Source organism: Rhinopithecus bieti, unplaced genomic scaffold (genome assembly GCF_001698545.2).
Source record: "Rhinopithecus bieti isolate Rb0 unplaced genomic scaffold, ASM169854v2 scaffold_31787, whole genome shotgun sequence".
NCBI classification, from domain to species: Eukaryota; Metazoa; Chordata; class Mammalia; order Primates; family Cercopithecidae; genus Rhinopithecus; species Rhinopithecus bieti.
Window position 1 is genome coordinate 4369084 of NW_016814655.1, and position 23526 is coordinate 4392609.

Genomic DNA, 23526 nt, shown 5'->3' on the forward strand with positions numbered 1-23526 from the left:
TCCTTTTATTCTAGCTGCTTTTATGGGGAGGAGAGAACTTTTTGTTTTTTTTCTTTTATCACATCCATTATGCCAATAGAAGACTGACTTTGTTGACATTTTTAAAGAGCCAAATCTTGATTGTATTTGTGGGTTATAAGGCATTTTCAATTTTAAATTATTATTATTATATATTTTTTGAGACAGAATCTTGCTCTGTCGCCCAGGTTGGAGCACAGTGGCGTAATCTTGGCTCACTGCAACCTCCGCCTTCCGGGTTCAAGTGATTCTTGGGCCTCAGCTTCCTGAGTAGCTGGGACCACAGGCGCACACCAACACATCCAGCTAATTTTTGCATTTTTAGTAGAGACGGGGTTTCCCCATGTTCGCCAGGCTGGTGTCAAATTCCTGACCTCAAGTGATCCGCCTGCCTCAGCCTCCCAAAGTGCTGGGATTACAGGCGTGAGCCACCACGCCTGGCCAGTTTATTTAACAATCTTTACTAATTTGTTATTTTTTAGTTTGCTGCTTTGCTCTTTTTTCACATAATTATAGTTCTCTATTTTCTTTTTAAGTACTTAGAGGAATAAGATTTCTTAAAACTGACAGACCACCTATATGGTATTTACATTATTTAATAACAGACTTTTATGGTAATACTATATATATTTTATTACATTCTATATGTTTTCTCTAACTCAGTTGCTATTTAGGACTTTTGTTTTGCCATTAGCTCTATTTTTTAATTACTTAAATAGTACATGCACGAGGTGAGAAAGTTAAACTATACAAGGAATAAGGCAGTTTTCCTTCCACCCTATTTCCAGCCTTCCAAGTTGCTTCCTTCGAGACTCGCTGTTACCAGTTTCTTGGATAACCTTCTGAAGATAATTCATATAGATGCATGTTTGTTTTACAAAAATGAGAGGACATTATACACTGTGTTCTGTGTCTTGAATATAAGCCTACATAAAAGAATTTATCACAATTTTAACATGGTTTAGTATTTTTTAATATATGGCCTTTTCTTTAAATTTATCTTATTTTTTTGGAGATGGGGTCTCACTCTGTCCCTCAGGCTGGAGTGCAGTGGCACCATCTCGGCTCACTGCAACCTCTGCCTGCCAGGCTCAAGCGATTCTCCCACCTCAGCCTCCCGAGTAGCAGCCGCCACTCCTAGCTAATGTTTGTATTTTTGTAGAGACAGGGTTTCACCATGTTGCCCAGGCTGGTCTTGAACTCCTGGACTCAAGTGATCCACCCGCCTCAACCTCTCAAAGTTCTGGGATTACAGGCATGAGCCACCACACCCAGCACTTCTATGTATTTTTTATTTCTAATTTTATTTCATTATGGTCAATTCAGGTAGTTTTATGAAATTTCTTTTTGTATTTACTAGCATGTACACTGTAACATGATAAATGATCAATTTTATGAGTCACATAGCTTTTTTATTGAGACATTCTCACTCTTTCACCCAGGCTGAAGTACAGTGGCACCACCATAGCTCACTGCAGCCTCGAACACCTGGGCTTAAGCAATCCTGCCTCAGCCTCCTGAGCAGCTGGGACTGTAGGCACAGGTCACCAAGCCCGGCTAATTTTTACAAAAATTTTTGTAGAGAAGGGGATCTTGCTCTGTAGCCCAGGCTGATGTCAAACTTCTGGCCTTAAACGATCCTCAAATGATCCTCCTATCTTGACCTCCCAAAGTGCTGGGATTATAGGCATGAGCCACCACACCCAGCCCACATAATCAAGAGAAATATACTTTAAAAAAAGCTTATGTTTAATTTTCTCTAAATCTGTTAATTCTACTTTACAAGTTATTCAGTTTAAAACTGACTTTTTTCAGTATGCCTGATCTTTTATGATGGTGTAAAAAACACTTCCACCAAAATTATGTTCCTATTTCTACTTACATATGTATTTTGTTAAGTTATTTAAAGCATGTAGAGCCAATAAAGTTTTTTCCATGATTTACTGTGCTTTTAACTGTCTTTATTGCTTCTGAAATTCATTTTAGTGTAAAGATCTACTTTTTCAGATAACTTGAAGTTTTGGCTTTTTTATGCATATGTAGTGGGAGGTATATACATGGTAACTTACAAAATACTCTTGTTTACTTAGGTCATTTTCCTTGAATAACTTGGAATTTATCTTATCTAGGACCTAAACTAAAAAATGATGTGTTTCTATTTACAATTATATTCCTATCAATTACTTAAAGGGTTTTTTCCTGAAGGGAGAGCAGCTCACCGGCACTGAGGCCAGGAAGGGGAAGGCAGGTATTACTGCTTCCTTCTTATTTAGTGCTCTTGAAATGCAGCGGAGGCCAGACACGGTGGCTCATGCCCGTAATCCCAGTGCTTTGGGAGGCCGAGGTGGGTGGATCACTTGAGGTCAGGAGTTCAAGACCAGCCTGGCCAACAAGGTGAAACCCCACCTCGACTAAAAATACAAAAATTAGCCAGGTGTGGTGGAGCATGCCTGTAATCCCAACTACTTGGGAGCTTGAGGCAGGAGAATTGCTTAAATTTGGGAAGCGGAGGTTGCAGTGAGCCTAGATCACACCATCGCACTCTAGCCCGGGTGACAGAGCAAGATTCCATCTCAAAAAAATAAATAAATAAAAAATAAAAATGAAAAAAAGTGGAACATGCTCCCTAAAGTGGCATGAACTTCCAGTGCTGGCTTAGTGACGTATTATGTAGAATATGCTTTGTAATGATGGCAACTATGCCAGATTGACCAAAACTGGGAGGGTGTTTCATTTTGCTGTTCTCTTCGTACCTTAGGTAATTCTCTGTCTGCAAGATCACGTTTTTCACCAAACATCTCCGTAAGGCCTGTTCATCAAACATATACACACTACTTATAAAACCCCCATGGCATTATCAGCCTAACAGTTCAAAAAACTTGTCACCTTTATATATGTATTTAACACAAATTGGTCTACAAATACAGGTAAATATACATAAATGTCTTATCAAAAATATCTTAAAAGATTTACTTGTAAATGGACAGAGATTATGAAGTCCCCTTTCCATAAGATTTTTAGACCCATGGCTTTCTTATATAGCAATAAAAGCATTACTGAATCACAACTTCATAAATGCTAACTGTACAAAAGGAGACAACTGAAAACCACATCGTTTCTAATATTATCACTGAAATTCACAATGTCAATCTTCCAATTCCTCCTGTGACAGTCTTCAATGTATCCAGTTTCTTCAGGCTTAAGGAATATTCACATCTCACACTTATGAGAAACATGAATGTTTTATTCCCTTACTGCAGTAAATAAACTAAATTCCTAACAGTGCACTCAGAGTTTCAAGCTTATGTATCTCCAGAGAGGAAAAAAAAAAAAAAACAATTGAGGAAAACTAAATTTAGAAGATGAATCAGGGTACTAAATTAGTAAACTTGCAAACAGAAGTTTCTAAGAAGGACTGTAAGAAAGTGACATGCAATTAGCTAACCCTCAGCATTTTCCTACTCCTCACTCCTGCTTCCAGACACCACAATGCTGCCCAAACACAGGGTCACACATGAACACAACACTTTCCCAAGTTTGAATCTACACATTTGATCACATTAGCATTTTATCAACTAATATCCACTTTGGCCTCCATGCCAAGGATAGAGCTCTATTAAGTGAGACTGTGATAAAACAAGGACTCCTGTCAACCCACACCAAAGCCACTCAAAGGAAGTTCAGAATGAACTGACCTTCCCACCTCATCTACTGAATTATGTTACAGTGAGAAGGAATTAGCTACCCTGCTGTAAGAGGCTGTAATTATCCTATCAGTTCCTCTATAAAACAGTTTGGTTGGTAACCAGGAATAAAAAACAGCAACAAATGGATTATTTCGGTGGTGTTAATGGAAGAGATGCTAAGGTATCTCTAAGAAGCTGTATAAACTTAAGTCCTAATGAAGGATGGAAAAAAGGATGGAAAAAGGACCAAAGAACCATGACACTTAAATTTCAAACAGCCACTGAGATCTGGACGTGTACTGGTAAACTCTCCCAAACTCTTCAAAAAATACTAACAATTGAATTCACCATTTTCATTGAACTCAGTAATCACTAAGTGCATCCCCCCAACATTTTTTTTTTTTTTTTTTTTTAGACAGGGTTTTGCTCTGTCACCCAGGCTGGAGTTCAGTGGTACAAACATGGCAACCTCCTGGGCTCAAGCAATCCCCACCCCACCACCGTCCCCTGTCTCAGCCTCCCAAGTAGCTGGGACCACAGGTGCATGCCACCACATCCAGCTCATTTTTAAATTTTTTGTAGTGACAGGGGTCTCACCATGTTGCCCAAGTTGGTCTTGAACTCCTGGCCTCAAGCAATCCTCCCACCTTGGCCTCTCAAAGTGATGGAATTAGAGGTATGTGCCACTGCACCCAGTCAAAGTACCTTTTAGTATTGAAAATTAAAGTAACTATTGGCATTGCTTTAATTAGAATTACTTTACAGATATGAAAACAGAAAGATGAAATTATCCATGTCTAAGGCTACCCCCTATAGAAAGGGTTCAGTATGTACACGGTGACACCCATTCACTTACACCAAACTGAAAGATGGATACTCAGTGAGAGCAAACCACTACTGAATAATTCTTCTGACCTGCAGAATGAGAACGAAGTAGTCTACTGGCTTGTTGCGCTGGTAGAGGTAGTATTCAGGGGCTTTCTTGTTCTTCTCATCATACTTCAGTTCCTGGATGACATTGGGGTGCTTTAGCAGCCTTAGAAGGATCTTCTCTGACATCTGGGATGGGCTAAATGCTTCTACTTCTATAGATATAAACACAACTTGATATTACATTTCAAACGGAGGGAGAAAAATTATACTATTAATAGTAATTGAGGTGTTGAGATAAGAATATTTGGAATCAAAGTGATAGTATTTGGATGGATGAGGCTTCCGTTTGGTGATCCACTGGGGACAGATTACCTGGGAGAAATTAGAAAGTGCTGAATTCTCACGTTTGTTCCTTTTACTTCTTTCCTTTTCAACCCGTCATGGACTTCAGTCCTCATAAAACTACACTAATTTGACTGACAGAAATGAAAATCAACTGCAAGCGGGCTCCTTGAGTGCGGGGGATGCCCCTCAACAAGCCATAACAGTCTGACTGTCGACCAACAGCCAAAGGAAGAAGCCAAGGTCAGGAGCATCGGGTGCGGTTAGTGCCAGCACACACACACGGGTGCCCCACGTCTCCCTCTCCCACTCAACTACCCCGAGGAATGTGGGGAACAAAGAGGGTTGAGACTGGAAATAAGAGCAGAGCATGTGCACACATCAACATGCTAATTAAAAAAAAAAGTAATGTTCAAAAGTATTTACGAAGATAGCAATTTTATTTTAAATACAAAAACAAAAATTACTGACTGAAGGGTGCTATCCTACAACTGGACTCTATGATATCTCAGAAGCAGAGTAGGAGATAGAGTTTTGTTTTATTTTTTTTTTTTTTTTTTTTTTTTTGAGAAGGAGTCTCAATCTGTCACCCAGGCTGGATTCCGTGCTCTTCAGTGGTGCGATCTCGGCTCACTGCAACCGCCACCTCCCGGGTTCAAGTGATTCTTCTGCCTCAGCCTCCTGTGTAAATGGGATTACAGGCACCCACCACCATGCCTGGCTAATTTTTGTATTTTTGGTAGAGATAGGGTTTCATCATGTTGGCCAGACTGTCTCAAGCAATCCGCTTGCCTTGGCCTCCCTAAGAGCTGAGATTACAGGCAATGAGCCACCATGCCCGGCCTAGTTGTTTAGTTTTAATTTGTGGTTCTTAAATGATGAGGAACAGTATTATCAACACTAGAAAAAGAATAATAAGCGAAAGACATTGTCTGTTATTTTCTAATTATGTATTTATGAAAGCTGTAAGTTCTGTATTAACTTGTGACTTTTTTGTAATAAGACAGTCATTATAGGAATTTTAGAAAATACAGAAAAAGAAGAAAGTAAAAATTATCTATAAGCCAACCACTCAGATTACCATTTTGAGCAACTGAGTGAGCATTTCTTTCCAGTGCCATGCCCAGGCACGTGTGCTCGTGTATCCGTGTGTGTACACACAAAAACACAACTCTAATCTTAAAGTACACATAGTTTTAGATTCTGTTTCTCCCCACTTTGTATTAAGTTATGAATATTTTCTAATGTGATAAATATTATATTGAGCATTTCCAGGCTTCTGAGAACGCGACCTTAAAGAGTTACACAGCATTCCGTCAGGTGGTTGCGGCTAGCCTTCTTTTAAACATGGTTTAAGTCTACTGCATGCAGATGAAAGGCACTGGCTGCCTATCAGGGACACCGACGTCGTCTAAAGCCAGTGGATGCTTTAGACTTTTTCACACTTCCCCTGGCCACCAGAGCTCAACCCTGGAGAGCATCTGGGGATGGGAGAAGGGTTGGTTGTATCTTAAATCCATTCAACCTTGACCTCTCTGGAGCAGTCAGTGCCGGCTGGGTTGGTGGTTTAAACAACATGAACACTTGCCTCCTGAAATGGACTCGAGTTAATCTGATCTGAGGAGGCCATCAAGAAATCCACATCAAAGTTCTTAGAATTTGATTTCATTAAAACCATAAAAGATAAAGATTTAATTGTGAAAACCTAGTTTTCTTCTTTGCAAATCACAGCCCCTGTGTTACCACTGATGTCCAACTGTGCTTCCAGGACAAACTGAAGAGAGATTGGACTCAACTGTCCATCAAACAAGCTGGTGCCAGGCTGGCACCATCAGCCTGCTCCGCCAGCTGGCTCTCCCACAGACCTAGCTGGAAGGAGATGGCCTGGCCTACTGTTCACATGCAGTGTGGCACTAACATTCATCCTTACCTTTCAGACCAATTTTAAGTTACTGGTCCACCCCTGGTAAATGTCTCAGAGGGTTCATGCCGACACTGAACATAGGAGAGGAGAGAATTTAAAAAGAAAAAAACAAAACAAAACAAAAAAACAAAAAAACAAAAAACAAAACACAAAAGTGGCATTACTTATCACCCCATTTCCCAGTGTCCACCCCCAGCCCACCCCAGTCAGTGGTGGGTGAGAAACACACTCCAGGGTTGGTAGAGATCTCAAACTGTGATAAGCTGCACTTGCCTGTTGCTAGGAAACGGTGCATGGCCAGGAGGAGCTGTGGTGATATTTTAACCTTCATCTCGCTGTCTGTCTGCTTAAAGGCAGAAAAATCTTGCTTTCGTTCCCGGTGAGCCACTTTCTTTTTTGTTCTGTTGTCAGCTAAGGGAGGAATGAAAAGAGAAAAAAAAAATAAGAAAATGCATCCCATGAGATCAGGGCTCTTTTTGAATGAACAAGACAAAATATATTGGAAGGGCTGGACTGTATTTTCAGATGCAGGCGCTCTACGCACTAATGCCACAGGGAAGGAGGGAGGGAGGGCCAGATCCTCATCAACTCAGCACAGCAGCCTGGGCACCACGCAGTCCGCAGCGAGTGACCACAGGCAGCCTGATTAGTGAATGTACTTCAGGAAGGTCTGTAGAGGGCCCTTGTGAGCATAGCATCCGGCAAATGCTGACAGAGCCTCTCACAGGACCCACAGAAGCACACAGCAACAGGGCGTGCAGCCTGGAGTGCACAGTCCACTGCTGCTCAATGTCACCATACTCCAGCAAAGGACCACCACTGTGTACACACAAGGGAGGAGTGTCCCTACCTGTAAGAGGCCCCTCGCCTCTGCTGAAAGACAATGCACAAACGCCACCCCCGTAAGAAACAAATAAGAATGCTTTCGCAGAGCAGTGTTTTATAGTATCTGTTCGCTTCACTGCTACTTCAGACCATGAGATCCTCAAGGTCAAGCAGATACGAATGGGATCTGGACAGGGGTCCGTGAACTTCCTCTGAAAAGGTCCAGGGAGTCAATATTTTAGGCTCTGCGGGTCTACATAGTCTCCACACTGCTGTTTAGAAAGATGAAGGAGCATGGCTGTTTTCCAATCAAACTTTCTTTATGAACACTGTAATTTGAATTGCATATAATCTTTGCACGTCACAAAGTAATTGTTCTTTTTTTTTTTTTTCCTTTTCTTTTTTCTTTTCTTGAGATAGGTTCTTGCTTTATTGCCCAGGCTGGAGTGCAGCACCACAATCGCAGCTCACTGCAGCCTCAACTCCAAGGCTCAAGTGATCCTCTCACCTCTGCCTCCCAAGTAGCTGGGACTGCAGGTGTCTGCCACCACGCCCAGCTAATTTTTAAATTTTTTATAGAGACAGAGTCTCACTATGTTGCCCAGGCTGGTATTGAACTCCTGGGCTCAAGCAATCCTCCTGCCTCAGCCTCCCAAAGTGCTAGGATTACAGACATTAGCCACCATGCTGGCCATTTTGCAACAATTTTAAGATGTGAAAAGACATTCTTAGCTTGCAGGTCACACAGAAGCAGAGTACAGGCACTCATCGGCTATGGTTTGCCAGCTCCTGACCTGGAAGGTACCTCCTGCAAAACCATCTTTTAAGTACTTTTCTGGACAAAGTAATGATCAAGAAAAAAAGAGCTTAAAGACAAGACCCCAATCGCTTGCTCCTTCCCAATAATTGAGTCACTGCATTATTGTTTCTTGCATAGAGCAAAACAGATTGATTACTAGGCTTTTCCTGAGAAGGCAATCACAACTTCTACTTTTCGTCTGCCTCAATTCTTTTGAGAACTAGACAGTAGAAATCAATACAGAATTTAAAAATAATTCTAATGGCAACAGCTGTCACTCCCAATCTCTATCCAGATCAAGAATATACCTGAAATCGGCCAGGCACAGTGACTTATGCCTATAATCCCAGCACTTATGGGAGGCCGAGGCAGGTGGATTCACTTGAGGTCAGGAGTTTGAGACCAGTCTCCCCAGTATGATGAAAGCCTGTCTCTACTAAAAATATAAAAATCAGCCAGGCGTGATGGTGGGTGCCTGTAATCCCAGCTACTCAGGAGGCTGAGGCTGGAGACTCGCTTGAACCCGGGAGGTGGAGGTTGCAGTGAGGTGAGATCGCGCCACTGTACACTCCAGCCTGGGCAATAGAGTAAGACTCAGTCTCAAAAAAAAAAAAAGAAAAGACATACGCGAAATCACAAGTCCAGCATCTTGAGCCAGTAAGTAACATTAGGCAACACTTCTGTAGGAAATCAGTCCAATCAAGGCTTAAAAGAAGTTAAACTAGGCTGGGCGCGGTGGCTCAAGCCTGTAATCCCAGCACTTTGGGAGGCCGAGGCTGGCGGATCACGAGGTCAGGAGATCGAGACCATCCTGGCTAACACGGTGAAACCCCGTCGCTACTAAAAAAATACAAAAAACTAGCCGGGCAAGGTGGCGGGCGCCTGTAGTCCCAGCTACTCCGGAGGCTGAGGCAGGAGAATGGCGTGAACCCGGGAGGAGGAGCTTGCAGTGAGCTGAGATCTGGCCACTGCACTCCAGCCTGGGTGGCAGAGCGAGACTCCGTCTCAAAAAAAAAAAAAAAAAAAAAAAAAAAAGTAAAAAAAAGAAGTTAAACTAACATTTGTATAAAACTGAAGTGCAAACACAGGATCTCCTAAATGGTAAATCGCCTTTCTAATGTTAAGTACTACCCCTGGGGAAAAAGAAATACAGAGACACATTCGGTTTTTTTTTTTTTTTGAGACGGAATCCTGCTCTGTCACCAGGCTGCAGTGCAGTGGTGTGACCTCTGCTCACTGCAACCTCTGCCTCCAGGGTTCAAGTGATTCTCCTGCCTCAGCCTCCCAAGCAGCTGGGACTACAGGCGCACACCACCACGCCCAGCTAATTTTTGTATTTTTTTTTAGTAGAGATGGGGTTTCACCATGTTGACCAGGATGGTCTTAATCTCTTGACCTTGTGATCCACCTGCCTCAGCCTCCCAAAGTGCTGGGATTACAGGTATGAGTAACCGCACCCGGCCACACTCAGTTTTTAAATAGTCATTTGTGAGGAAGGATGAAAAGAACATAAACACACAAATAATATTCTCTGAGACCTCTGATGACCCTCCAAGTGAGGAAAGGATAAAACAGATGTGGGAAAGGGTGTTTTTTAAGAATGCTATTCAGATGTGAGGATAAAACAGGATATGTTTTCAGAAGACAGTCATTAGTTAAACGTAAAATTTTTTCTTTTGTGGGTACAGGGAAGACTTTCTCAGTTTTATTTATTTATTTACTTATTTTGAGAGAGTCTCACTCTATTGCCTAGGCTGGAGTGCAGTGGTGTAATCTTGGCTCACTGCAACCTCCATCTCCCAGGTTCAAGAGATTCTCCTGCCTCAGCCTCCCAAGTAGCTGGGATCACCCAGCTAATTTTTGTATTTTTGTAGAGATGGTGTTTCACCATGTTGGTCAGGCTGGTCTCTAACTCCTGACCTCAAGTGATCCACCCGCCTCGGCCTCCCAAAGTGCTGGGATTACAGGGTAAGCCACCATGCCCAGTGACTTTCTCAATCCTTTTTTTTTTTTTTTTTTTGAGACAGAGTCTTGCTCTGTCACCAGGCTGCAGTGCAGTGACACAATCTCAGCTCACTGCAACCCCCGCCTCCCAGGTTCAAGTGATTCTCCTACCTCAGTCTCCCAAGTAGCTGGGACTACAGGCACGTGCCACCATGCCCAGCTAATTTTTGTAGTTTTAGTAGAGACGGGGTTTCACCATGTTGGCCAGGATGGTCGTGATCTCTTGACTTTGTGATCTGCCGGCCTTGGCCTCCCAAACTTTCTCAGTTTTAAAATGTGGGATGTTTCCTTCTAGCAGGACTGAATAAAAAGCACCCTGCTTTGAGGAAAGCAGACTTTACCCTGAATGACCAGCTTGTTGGGAAGCTGGGACAGTCCATTTCCCCTCCGGAAGACATGCTTTAAAACCAGGCAGCATACACAGAGTCCAGATGCTCTTTCTCTATCCCACCCCTGGGACCCCCAAACATCTCAGGCCTGGGCCATCTCTGGCTTTATGGAACCCTTGAGCATTGCTAAGGGTGCGGCCAAGGAAGATTTAAGCTCCACAGTCCAGCAATCATGTTTTACACTTTAATGAGACAGGATTCAGTTCAACACTCAGTTCAGGATCAAGTCTACACCTGGGCAAATAAGGTATCCATACTCACCTCACCCTGCCCTGATCTGAGCCACTCCCCACTTTCACCTTCACCAAAAGAGAAGGCAGAGAAGCAGAGAACAGGAAAAACACATTCTTACTGTGAACCCTACCCCATCCTGCTTCCCACACCCCCAACCCGCTGCCCCAGCAAACTACACTTGCAAATCTCACCTCCAACCCTGACCCAAGGATTCTGGAACAAGAAAGTATAAACAGTTGTCATCCTTAAGTTTAACAAATCCCATTCAGTTGTGGTTTTTTTTTTTTTTTTTTTTTTTGGAGACGGAGTCTCACTCTGTTAACCAGGCTGGAGTATAGTGGTGCAACCTTGGCTCACTGCAACCCGTCTCTTCGGTTCAAGCAATTCTCCTGCCTCAGCTTCCGGAGCAGTTGGAATTACAGGTGTGCACCACTACCACTATGTCCAGCTAATTCTGTATCTTTAGTAAAGACAAGGTTTCACCATGTCAGCCAGGCTGGTCTCAAACTCCTGACCTCAGGTGATTTGCCTGCCTTGGCCTCCTAAAGTGCTGGGATTACAGATGTGAGCCACTGTGCCCGGCCTCCCATTCACTTTAAAGAGTACTTGAGTTATGAAAAGTACAAACAGAAGTTTATCTGAAAACAATATACCTAGTTGTATAAAACAAAATTTTAGTAGAGTTTTTTTTTTTTTAACATATGTAAAATAAAATTCAAAACCAACAGCAATTTTCTGTTTAGGACAAGTAATGCCCTCATCAGTGGTTAGAAGCAGCCAGAACAATGCTGTTGCTTGACATTACAGGATCTGCTCCTTCTGATAAAGGGACTGGAATATACCGACAGGTCATGCACGGCCTACACACGTCGTTTATCATTATAGAGGCAGCAACTGGAGAACTGTCAGATGACTCACAAACAGCACAACAAAAAAAGCAAAGGTTTTGGGAAATACACTCAGACAGTGCTACTTACTGTATAAATCTGTTTCATCTAGAATCTCAGATTTGATGATTTCTTCAATCACATCTTCTAAGGTGACAATTCCCAGAACTTCATAAAACGGATCTCCTTCTCCCTCATTGTTTACCCGCTGCACGATAGCCAGGTGAGATTTACCTTTAGAGAAAATAAAAAGTTTAGGAAGTGACTTTCTGAATTTCCTGAATGACACGTTATATGTGATACGGTAAAAACATCAGCAAACACAGATGCCGGATTACCAAAATCTCTGTTTCAGCATTTTAAAATTGTACTGAGATATCACAAACAAATGGAAGAACTTCATGAGCCATTAAAAGGCAGAAAGTTATGCCAGAAGAGTGTCACCCTCGACATACATGGCACTGCACCATTGTTCTCTGCTTCCTAATGGTAATGTCTCTTGGTGCGTAACCTTTCAGCAACAGCCACCTAAAGAGAGTGGTTCTCAAAGTTCATGGTGCCCTAGGGATTCCCAAAACCCTTCTAGGAGGTCTGTGAGGCCCAACTATTTTCATAAGAATACTAAGATGCTATTGGCCGTTTTCACTGTGTTGACATTTGAGCTGACGGTGAAAGGCACCTTAGCACAGATGAAGGTAGTGGGAGCGAGCTGCATGTAGTGATCGCTGTTCTCTGTCACAACGCACATGCAGTAAAGGGAAGGAAGTAGCTTCTCTTAAAAATATACTGGGCTGGGAGCAGGGGCTCACTCCTGTAATCCAAGAGCTTTGGGAGGCCCAGGCAGGATGACTGCTTGAGCCCAGGGGTTCACGATCAGCCTAGGCAACACCGTGAGATCATGTCTCTACAAAAAACCAGAAAAAGTAGCTGGACATGCACGCCTATGATCCCAGCTTCCTGGGAGGCTGAGGTGGGAGGATCCAGGAGTTTGAGGCTGCAGTGAGCTATGATCGAGTCACTGGACTCCAACCTGGGCGACAGAGTAAGACACTGTCTTAAAAAAAGTCCTTGCTGAAGCAGTAAACATTAATTTCATTAAATCCTGACCCAAGTACATGTCTTTTGGTAATCTCTATAACAACCTGAGAATTGCCATAAAACACTTCTGTTGAATTCTGAAGTATGGCAGCTGTGCTGAGGAAAGACTCTTGTGATTGACTTGCAAGTTGGACTGGCCATTTTCATTGTTGAATGTTTTTACTTCAAAGACTGACTACTAGACAAACTATGGTTATATAGACTTGGGTATATGTCAGGCATTTTCTCAAAAATGAATCTGTCACATCAAGGAAAACAACAGGCAGCGTGGACTGCCAATGATAAAATTTGAGCTTTCATCAGAAAATTAAAATTTTGTCTGGGTGCGGTAGCTCATGCCTGTAATCCCAGCACTTTGGGAGGCTGAGGTGGGTAGATCACCTGAGATCAGGAGTTTGAGACCAGCCTGGCCGACATGGTGAAACCCCGTCTCTACTAAAAATACAAAAATTAACTGGATGTGGTAGTGTGCGCCTGTAATCCCAGCTACTCAAGAGGCTGAGGTGGAAGAATCACTTAAATTTAGGAGGCGGAGGTTGCAGTGAGCCGAGATTGTGCCACTGCACTCCAGGCCTAGGCAACAGAGTGAGACTCCCACTAAAAAAAAAAAAAAAGAAAAAAAAAAAGGCTGAATGCAGTGGCTCACACTTGTAATCCCAGCACTTTGGGAGGCGGATCACTTGAAGTCAGGAGTTCAAGACCAACCTGGCCAACATGGTGAAACCCTGTCTCTACTAAAAATACAAAATAAATTAGCCAGGCATGGTGGTGCACGCCTGTAATCCCATCTACTCAGGAGGCTGAGGCAGGAGAATGGCTTGAACCCAGGAGATGGAGGTTGCAGTGAGCCAAGATGGTGCCATTGCAATCCACCCTGGGCAACAAGTGAGACTGTCTCAAAAAAAGAAAATTAAAATTTTGGGAAACTTGTAGCCACCACAAGCATAATAGCTTCTCACAACTAAAGACTCTTCCAATGAGATTGCTGGTGATATTAACAAATGATTTTTTAAAATATTGAATATTGCAATCTGTCAACATTTTGAAGATCTGTATAAATCAGTGAACCAATAATTTTCAAGTGACTATGGCAATGATGTTACAAAATCATGCAAGAGTACACAATCCATTTGGAGTATAAGACGGAACAACGATTTAAAAAAAAAATTCTTATTTTGGAATAATTTTAGACTTACAGAAAAGTTGCAAAGAGTACAGAGAGTTCCTATAAACCCTTTACCCGGTTTCCCCCATTGTTAACATCTTACACTACCATGATATATTTGTCAAAACTAAAATTGACATTGGTACATTACTATTAAGTAAACTCCAGGCTTTATTTGGATTTCACTGATTATTTCTATAACATCCTCTCTGTTTTGTTGTCTGGTTCAAGGCACCACACCACATTTAGTTGTCATGTCTCTTTAGTCTCCTCTGGTCTGTGACGGTTTTTCGGTCTTTGCTTTTTATGACACTGACAATATTGAAGGGTACTGGTCAGGCCTCCTGCAGAATATCCTCCGATTTGAGCTTGTCTGATGTTTTACCCATGAGTAGACTGGGTTATAGGTTTTCTAGTTACATCACATCAGTGGTTATATGTCATCACTGCTGACGTTCACCTTTTTCATCATTTGGTTAAGGTTGTGTTGCCCAGGTTTCTCCATTGGAAAGTTACTCATTTTTCCCTTTCCTTAATTCTATTATTTGAAAACAAGTCACTAAGTCTAGCCTACCCATTCAAGGATGGAAGTTAAGCTCTACTTCCTGGAATAGGGAGGTATCTACATATATTATTTGGAAGGGGGAGTACTTACATATATTCTTCAATATTCTTCTGTAAAGAAGATTTCAGACCAAAGTTAATGTAAGAGTCCAAATGTCCACTGGTATGGTTTCAGATTCTACATTGCAACTAACCTTTAAGAAATTACTACCTATGGAGTTTTGATGTAATATCAAAGGAGAATACCGATCACTGTCCAAAAAAGCTGATACTCCTCCCTTTTCCAAATACATACCTGTGTGAGGCCAGATTCTCCTGATACACTTCAACTAACACAGTATACCACACAGACTGAATGCAAAAGACTGAACCCAGCTGCCTTCCCTTTAGCTTGATTAGACATGCAAAAAGTAAAACAATGGCACTCTTCTACCGTTTTAGAAAATAATTTTTATTAAAAACACTATATTAGCATGCAATGGATTACTGTCCTTTAAATCAACTAATGTTTTGAAGGTCTCCATTTTAATTCAAATACATTAATGTCAAAAGATAGAACCCACATCAATAAAAGGATCCTGAATCATTTTTAAGAGTTTCAAGGGATCTGAGACTAAAAAAAGTTTAACCCATTTATGTCAGAGGTTGCAAGTTTTTGTGAAAAATCAGACCTTGGTGATGATCTTGAGCAGTAGAATATAAATAACCCCCACAAGCTTAGCATTCCAATAATGGAACCCTAGGCATAAATAGGTTAAAGACTGCTGCTTTTGGGGATGGATCACTTGAGACCAGGATGGCAAGGGAAGAACATGAGTCGAACAGTTCTGGATTTGAACTCCAGCAGGCCACTCATTAGTCATTACTAGCAGAAGACCATGAGCAAACATAACTTTGCTGAGTTTCAGTCTCCTTATCTCTAAAGCCAGCCTCATAATTGCTACTGCAATAGGGTTGTTGTGAAGATCAGAGATAATGCTGGTACCCAGCAAAGACACTGCCTGGAATCCACTGGGTGATCACTAAGTGGTGATGCTCGTTATTTTATTAATGTTTTTCCTAAATTCTAAGGCACCATCAACTTATTACCAGCTTAGAGGGGAAAAAACCCACTATATTATTAAATGTACACAGTGATTAGAAGATGCACCGCAGGCAGGGCACAACGGCTCACACCTGTAATCCCAGCATTTTGGGAAGCCAAGGCAGGAGGGTCGCTTGAGGCCAGGAGTTTGGGACCAGCCTGGGCAACATAGTAAGAACTCATCTCTATAAAAAAAAATAAAAGTAAAAAAGACATATTTTCAATCTCAAAGATCTTTTAAAATAGTAAGAGCATCTCTCAAACAACAATATTGGTTTTCCCAATCCAAAGCATGCAAAGTATCTAAAACATATCCATAAATGAAGCCAAAATAGGCATAATCTGGAAACTTCATAATCAGCTAATTTTTGTATAACTTCTGTTTAATGACAGAGTGTTTTCTTGGTGGTGGTGGGGTGCAAGAGCTTTAAATAAAGTTTAGTTAACACTTTAAGTTGGGTAAGTTCGCCCAGACACAACCAGCCACATTAAAAATATTCCGAGGGCTACATCTGATCAAGTTCCCAGCACTTGCGCAGACGCTGGCTCTGGTCCTGCGGATCTGTTGGCCCTTTCTTAACTTGGCAGTCTAAGTCAGCTTCTGCTCTGCCTCAGACCCCCTTCTAGGCAGCCGTGTCTACAAGCCTAGAAGTTTAGATTGTTAGACAATTAGGCGTCCTAAAATTTTCATCCCTAGCATGCTCACGCTCAAAGAATGAAAATATTTTGAGCAGAGGAGACAAGGAGGGAAACTTATCAGCAATGGATATAAACACTGCATCAGGTCAAGTCAATTCTCATCTCATCCAGTTGGTCCAGTAGGTTTCTCACATCTGCTTTCCCAAGGACCCAACATAAGCAGTTAAAAATTCTTGGTGAATGCTGTCTGTCGAAAGTTAAATTCTTTTGCTATTCCCAGCTTGTGATCATTTAAAAGGAATTTTCCAAAGCAAGGTCTAATATTAGACTCAAAATGAAGTTTCCATTCCACTGAGGCGCTATTCTCACCAAAGTAACTACCGTATAATCAGATTGTCTTGGAGCAACTCGTTTAAATGCAGATGGACATACTTGAAATACCAGCTCAATAGCACTGACAGATTTGGCTGGAAAGGGCCTTACTCTAGGAGAAATTATTTCTGTGAATTAGGCTTCTTAGACTGAAAATTAAGTTTTCCTCCAAGTTCACTTGTTTTAAAGCTGAAACTTCTACATCTGCCCCAGGGCCACATTCTTTTAGCTTTGGAATTCCTGGTGAGAAGTCCTGTTTTCTGAAACTTCTTCCTTGTGCACAGTACAAAGGAAAAACAATGACACCTCTCTCCTTCACTCAGGCTTTTGGAGAACAGTGATTCCATGCACCTTTCCACTTAACCATTCACTGCAGGGACTTTAGTCCTTGTCAAGGGATCAATCAAAAGGAAAATGTAAACAACTTTTTTTTTTTTTTTTTTGAGACAGGGTCTCATTCCCTGGCTGGAGTGCAGTGGTGTGATTGTAGCTCACTGCAGCCTTGAACTCCTGGGCTCAAGTGATCCTCCCACCTCAGCCTCCTGAGTAGCTAGGGCTATAGGCACGCACCACCATGCCCATCTAATTTTTAAATTTTTTGTTGAGACAGGGTCTCACTATATTGCTCAGGCTGGTCTGGAACTCCTGGCCTCAAGTGATCCACATGGGCCTCCCAAATAAACAAGTTTTCAATACAAAAATTTTCAAAACTGAGCTCAAATAGGACCTTTCTTAACCTGAGTACTGGAAAAATTAAGTCAGGACTGAAAACAGAAAAGCAACTCTGGGAAAACAAATAGAAGAATAAACCCAAAACTTAAAAAGATGATAAACTGATGGATTCTTAACTTCCAACAAGAAGAATGAAAATATATCAGTCAGCAAAATATTTAATCACAGATATTAAACACTAAAACTTTTAAATATGCATAGACTAAATAAACTCCATAAACTGCATATAGATCAAATAAAGCATAAATTGTTGTCACAATCAGGGCTTGGAGAGGGCCCTTTCTTGCAAGCTGTAAGGGATCTTGCCGTACACCAGGCAGTTTGAACTGTCCTGGTATTTAAATTCCTACCCCTTCTCCTCCTTTTCTGGTCCTAAGGGAATCTAAACAGGCCTGTTTTCAGAATGCAGGGCTTTATAAATACATCTCTCCTCAAATTCAGAATCATAAGCAAGCTATTATGAAATAACAGCCTAGATTGTCCATCTTTCTATAACCACTAGTGCTCAGGGCAGGGCACTAGCACAGGTGAAATTACAAAAACCATGTCTGCACTGGGAGATGGACTAAGCAACTAAAATAATCTACACAAGGTAGAACTGGTATCAAATTTCTACCTCTGCCTGCTTCCACTGCTCCACAAATTAAAGTTTATTATTTGCATATTCTCTCTGAATTGGTAAACCAGCCCAGAATGGTAGTGGATTACCACATTTCTATCTTTTAACCTTACCACACTTCTGGGCTCAAATTTTGAATGACAGATACAGTTTGTATTTTGGTGGTAATAACTGTTTCTATTATGATTAATCCAACAAGGGCACCTGTAACAGCCAGAAGAAAATATGGACTTGTTTGCTATCAGACAATGTTGATGCCAATGAAGTGAAATGGGACTAGGTAGACTAATTAAGGAAAAAAGTCAATGGAATGGATGTAGCAGAAGAGAACTAGGAACAACGTGATATAGCTATGCTAATAAAAAGTGACACACAGTAGTCAAGAAGACCCAATAATGCAAGCACAAGGCAAACTGAGCCTGTGGGGTCCTAAAATGCCACTCAAACAGCAGGAAGAAAACAGAGACCCCACCATGAGAAACTCAAGCCAAACATCTTACATTCGCCATGATATCCGCGTTGCACAACTCCAGGGGGCACTGTTAGCACAGAATGCAATGCTTCATGTTTCCCTGATGTTGTGAGATGCTGTGGCCTCCTTACTAACCAAGGAGAGGGCAAATGAAGCAGCTGATATGCTTTTTTAAATTTCTGATCTACTAACATAAAATTATAATAATTCAATGAATAGGAATCAATAAAATTTCAAAGAGGGAGTTCTACAGAACTAGTGATAAAAGAAGCAAAAGCTCTGCAAGTCCAAATTTAGGTCCCATGTCACTAACAAAAAATGACATGATATTTTTAATGGCTATACTTAAGATCTCCAGAGGAAGCCAATTTGCATTGGCAGTCAAAGAAGTCAATACACTTTAAACATGATCACAATTGGATTTAGTCAGATTTACAGGTAAATAAACTGATCAAGTGAGAGAGTGTATATGAATATAATATATAAGCCATAAAATCCAGGCTATGAATGAATTCTGAACAATGAACTATAAGTCACACAATTTCATTTGTTTGTTCCATAAATATCTGCTGACCACCTACTATGAGCCAGGCCCATACCACAAGGACCAAAACACAGTACTGGCTCTCAAGAGGCATTCGAGCATGGCAGACAGACACTAGGGAAGCAGACTCTGGGAAAACTAATAGAAGAATAAACCTTGAAGTGAAAAGGCATGTTGGGTCGTGTTAAGGTGCTGTGGAGAACAACAGCAGGGGTGGGATGACATTTAATACAGGATGGTCCCCCCCGCCCCACCCCCTCCACTCGCCCCGAGCAAGGCAGCAGCACAGGAAGTCAACCCTGGGCTGAGTGTTTTCAGGTAGAACAGTCGGGAGGCCCTGAAGAGGGAGGGGCTTGATGCGCTGTGGTGGGTGGGGAGCCAGGAGGCCACTGTGGCTGGAAGCAAGTAGGCAGGAGGGCGAGAGGAAAGGTGAGCTGTATGGGGTGGGATGCAGGCCATGTAACCATCGGAAAGGCTTTAGCTCTCACTCCGTGGTCGCTGGAAGGCTCTGGCAGAAGAGTGACATGATCTGCATTGTTTTAAAAGAGTCCCTCTGGCTGCATGGTTGAGAAAGGCCTGGCAGCAGGTGGGAGAAGAATGGCCCTGGGAAAGGGCTGAGGTGGGCAAACCCAATCGGGAAGTTACCAGTAAGCCAAGCCAGGGAGGATGGTGGCTTGGGCCCGGGGGGCAACGGTGCAGGTGATGAGAAGTAACTGCATTCTGGATAGACAGTGTTTTAGAAAGAGCCCGCAGGATTTGCTGATGGACTAGATAGGGGGTGGAGGAGAATGAGAGGAGTCAGGCTGACTTGCCTTTTGGCCTGAGCAATGAGAGGAACAGAGTTGCCACTCCCGGTGGAGGACAGTGCATGACATCAGTCTAGAAGGCAGAAGTCAGCTCGATTTTGGAAGGTCAAGTTTGACATCCTAGCGGAAATGTCAAACAGATACATGAGTCCAGAATTCGAGAGAGAGAGACATGTAAGCTACAGATAAAAACTGAGAGAGCACAGATGGTAGCAGAGCCAGAAACCCACTGAGATCACCTAGGCCATAGATGGCGAGAAGAGCCAGTGCTGAGCATGGGGGTGCCCGAGTTTCCTGGGTCAGGAGGCTGAGATAGAACCAAAGAGAGACTTGAGAAAGAGTGGCCAGCAGGAAGGGGAGGGGAGAATAAAGGGAATGGGTGGTTTTGGAAGCCACATTAAAAAACGAAAAATAAAAACCATCCCAAAGAGCAGAGAGCAGTCGTTAAGTATTGAATGCAGCCGAAAGGTCAAGAAAAGTGATTTTGGCGACAGAAGATGCTGGAGATAAAGACTGTGGTGGAGGAAGGGCCTGAGGGTCACAGTGTAAGTGACATGCGGAAGATCCTATAGTCTCTGGCCAGTGTGCTTTCTACTCGAGCCCTTCCTGCTTCTAACAGGGAGGCCCAAACTGGCCTGCTTCTGCCAGGTAGCCTTGACAAGAGAGAAAAGGCCTGTCATTAGGACAGTTTGGCTGTCCTCTCCAAAGTAACACCTCCTTCTTTGAGTCCCTAGATCTGAACATGACACCATTAGATTTCCAATCACCCAGGCTTTAAAACTCTGAAATCTTTGCCTTTTCTTTTTCTTCCTTTTCAATGAAGAATGAATGAGTGAATAGGTACACACACACAGCTGCATAAGATGCACAGCTCAGTGAAACTTGACATTTGTATATTCCTGGAAAACTACCACCGGGAAGAGCTGGTGGGAGTCAGGGTGTTGACAACAGCTACAGGGGTGGGTGAGATGGGAGATGGGGCTGGAGACAGGAGCGGGGAATAGGTGATGCAGTGATAAGAGGAGGGGCTAAGTGGGTTCAGCAGACTTCAGGCTCCAAGGGGAACACCCTCCATGTGGCCCCTTCAGTAGGGCTCCCTTTCCTGCCCCTTCCCTTTGTTGACAGCAGGTCCCTTTAGGATAGACAGATCACACGCTGATCCAGCAACAGGGCATGTCATGATAACTGAGTGGCAGCACAACTTCAGAATAAGAGAAGCAATTCTCCTCCCATATTTAGCTATATCTGGAATCTTAGTTCAGGTCTGGGTCTTGTATTTTACAAGAGGCAAACTGAGGGGAAATGCTGTACCATATACAAACTATGTCACAGGAGGAACAATTACATAAGCCAGAGACGTTTAGATGGAAGAGACATCTGGGCAGGGATGAGGTTGACAGCAGCCTTCAAATATCTAAAATCAGTCAGCTCCATGCCTCCTCACCCCATAGCTTGTTACCTGCACACCTGGAGCTCAGTGTGCCATAACGTGGTCTCCCTGATTAGACCATCAGCTCCAGATCAACTCTGGATCCACCTTCGTGTTAGTCCTCAGCACCTGCCAAGTCTAGCACAATGGCCAACACTCCAGTTTCTTCTCTACTCCTCCGTTCACAAAGGAAGACTTACTCACCGTAACATAACCACAGCATTCCATCACGCACACACAGTGCTCACTTCTCATCAGCTACTAAATTAGAGAGAAAATGTTCCTAGGGCAGGGCTCAAAGGCATCAGCACACTACAACCGCCACTCTCCCCTTCTTAAGCTTCATCCACCCAGACTTGACTTTTCACAGTCAGGTCCTCCATGGCCCTACTTGCTCCTTCCTCTGCTTGAGCCCTTTTAATCCTTTTTAACCTTGCTCTTAATTCCACGCATAATATCACCCATACCAGGAAGCCTGTTCTATTCCCAAAGGCAGAACTTATCTTTTGTATTTTTGAGTTCCTACAATGTCATCTGAATTTCTCTTAAGGCATCTGTCTTTTTTGTTTTTTGAGATGGAGTCGCACTCTGTTAACCAGGCTGAAGTGCGGTGGTGCAATCTTGGCCCACTACAACCTCTACCTCCCAGGTTCAAGTGATTCTCCTGCCTCAGCCTCCCAAGTAGCTGAGATTACAGGCGTGCACCACCATGCCTGGCTAATTTTTGCATTTTTAGTAGAGATGGGGTTTCACCATGTTGACCAGGCTGGTCTTGAACTCCCAACCTCAGGTGATCCACCCTCCTCGGCCTCCCAGAGTGCTGGGATTACAGGCATGAGCCACTGCGTCTGGTCATATCTCTTTCTTATACTAAGTTTGTGATCTTTTCCCTGCTAGACTGAAAGCTCCTTGTTTCTCATCTTTCTCCCAGAACACCTAGCTTGATGCCACCCTTTACAAAGAGCAGGTAGGAAGGGGGTCGGCCCTCATACAGCCCCAGCCCCTCATTCACTGCCCTAACACACACAACCCACTGGGGCTGCCCTGCCACAGCTGCACCATACCTGGGCTATGGGAGTGCCTGGGGCTCTATACCCACATTACTCTTTTTTTTTTTTTGAGACGGAGTCTCACTCTGTCGCCCAGGCCAGAGTGCAGTGGCACGATCTCGGCTCACTGCAAGCTCCGCCTTCCGGGTTTACGCCATTCTCCTGCCTCAGCCTCCCGAGTAGCTGGGACTACAGGCACCCGCCAATATGCCCGGCTAGTTTTTTGTATTTTTAGTAGAGACGGGGTTTCACCGTGTTAACCAGGATGGTCTCGATCTCCTGACCTCGTGATCCGCCCACCTCGGCCTCCCAAAGTGCTGGGATTACAGGCGTGAGCCACCGCGCCCGGCACCCACATTACTCTTAATAGTATTTTAGATAGGTCCTTTCCCTATCCATTTCCCTCTGAATTCAACACTGGCAAAACCCAAAGAAAAATAAACCCTGAATTACAAGCCACATAACAAACACGTAAAGCCATTTTCTCAGATTTTTGTAATGAATACACGGATGAATGCTGATGTGTGCCTTGCAAGTCTTCTGACTACTGTGGCGATCAACCTAGTATTAGAGGCTGGGTGCAATGGGTCACACCTGTAATCCCAGCACTTTGGGAGGCCGAGGTGAGCGGATCACCTCAGATCAGGAGTTCGAGACCACCTTGGTCAACAGGGCAAAGCCCATCTCTACTAAAAATACAAAAATTAGCCGGGCGTGGGCGTGGTGGTGCACTCCTGTAGTCCCAGCCACTCAGGAGGCAGAGGCTGCAATGAGCTGAGATCATGCCATGCACTCCAGCCGGGTTGACAGAACGAGACCCCATCTCAGAAAAAAAAAAAAAAAAAAAAAAAAAAAAAAAAAAAAAATACATACATATATATATATATATATATATATATAGTATTAGAACACGAGCTAAAATCAAGCCTGCTGAGGAGAAGTAATACAATTTCATTTAGGAAACTATCACCT

At 42.9% G+C, this 23526-nt stretch overlaps 1 protein-coding gene across 2 annotated transcripts in view; it reads right to left on the minus strand.

The window, feature by feature from the left end:
• The window catches only part of CNNM2 (cyclin and CBS domain divalent metal cation transport mediator 2), a 175780-nt gene that overhangs the window by 18695 nt on the left and 133559 nt on the right, over positions 1-23526 (minus strand). For both annotated transcript variants that reach the window (XM_017851718.1, XM_017851719.1), the window contains exons 2-4: positions 12072-12215; positions 7117-7254; positions 4620-4789 (exon numbers count right to left, since the gene is read on the minus strand). In XM_017851718.1, coding sequence (XP_017707207.1) covers positions 4620-4789; positions 7117-7254; positions 12072-12215 — 452 coding nt within the window. The remainder of the gene's footprint in view (positions 1-4619; positions 4790-7116; positions 7255-12071; positions 12216-23526) is intronic.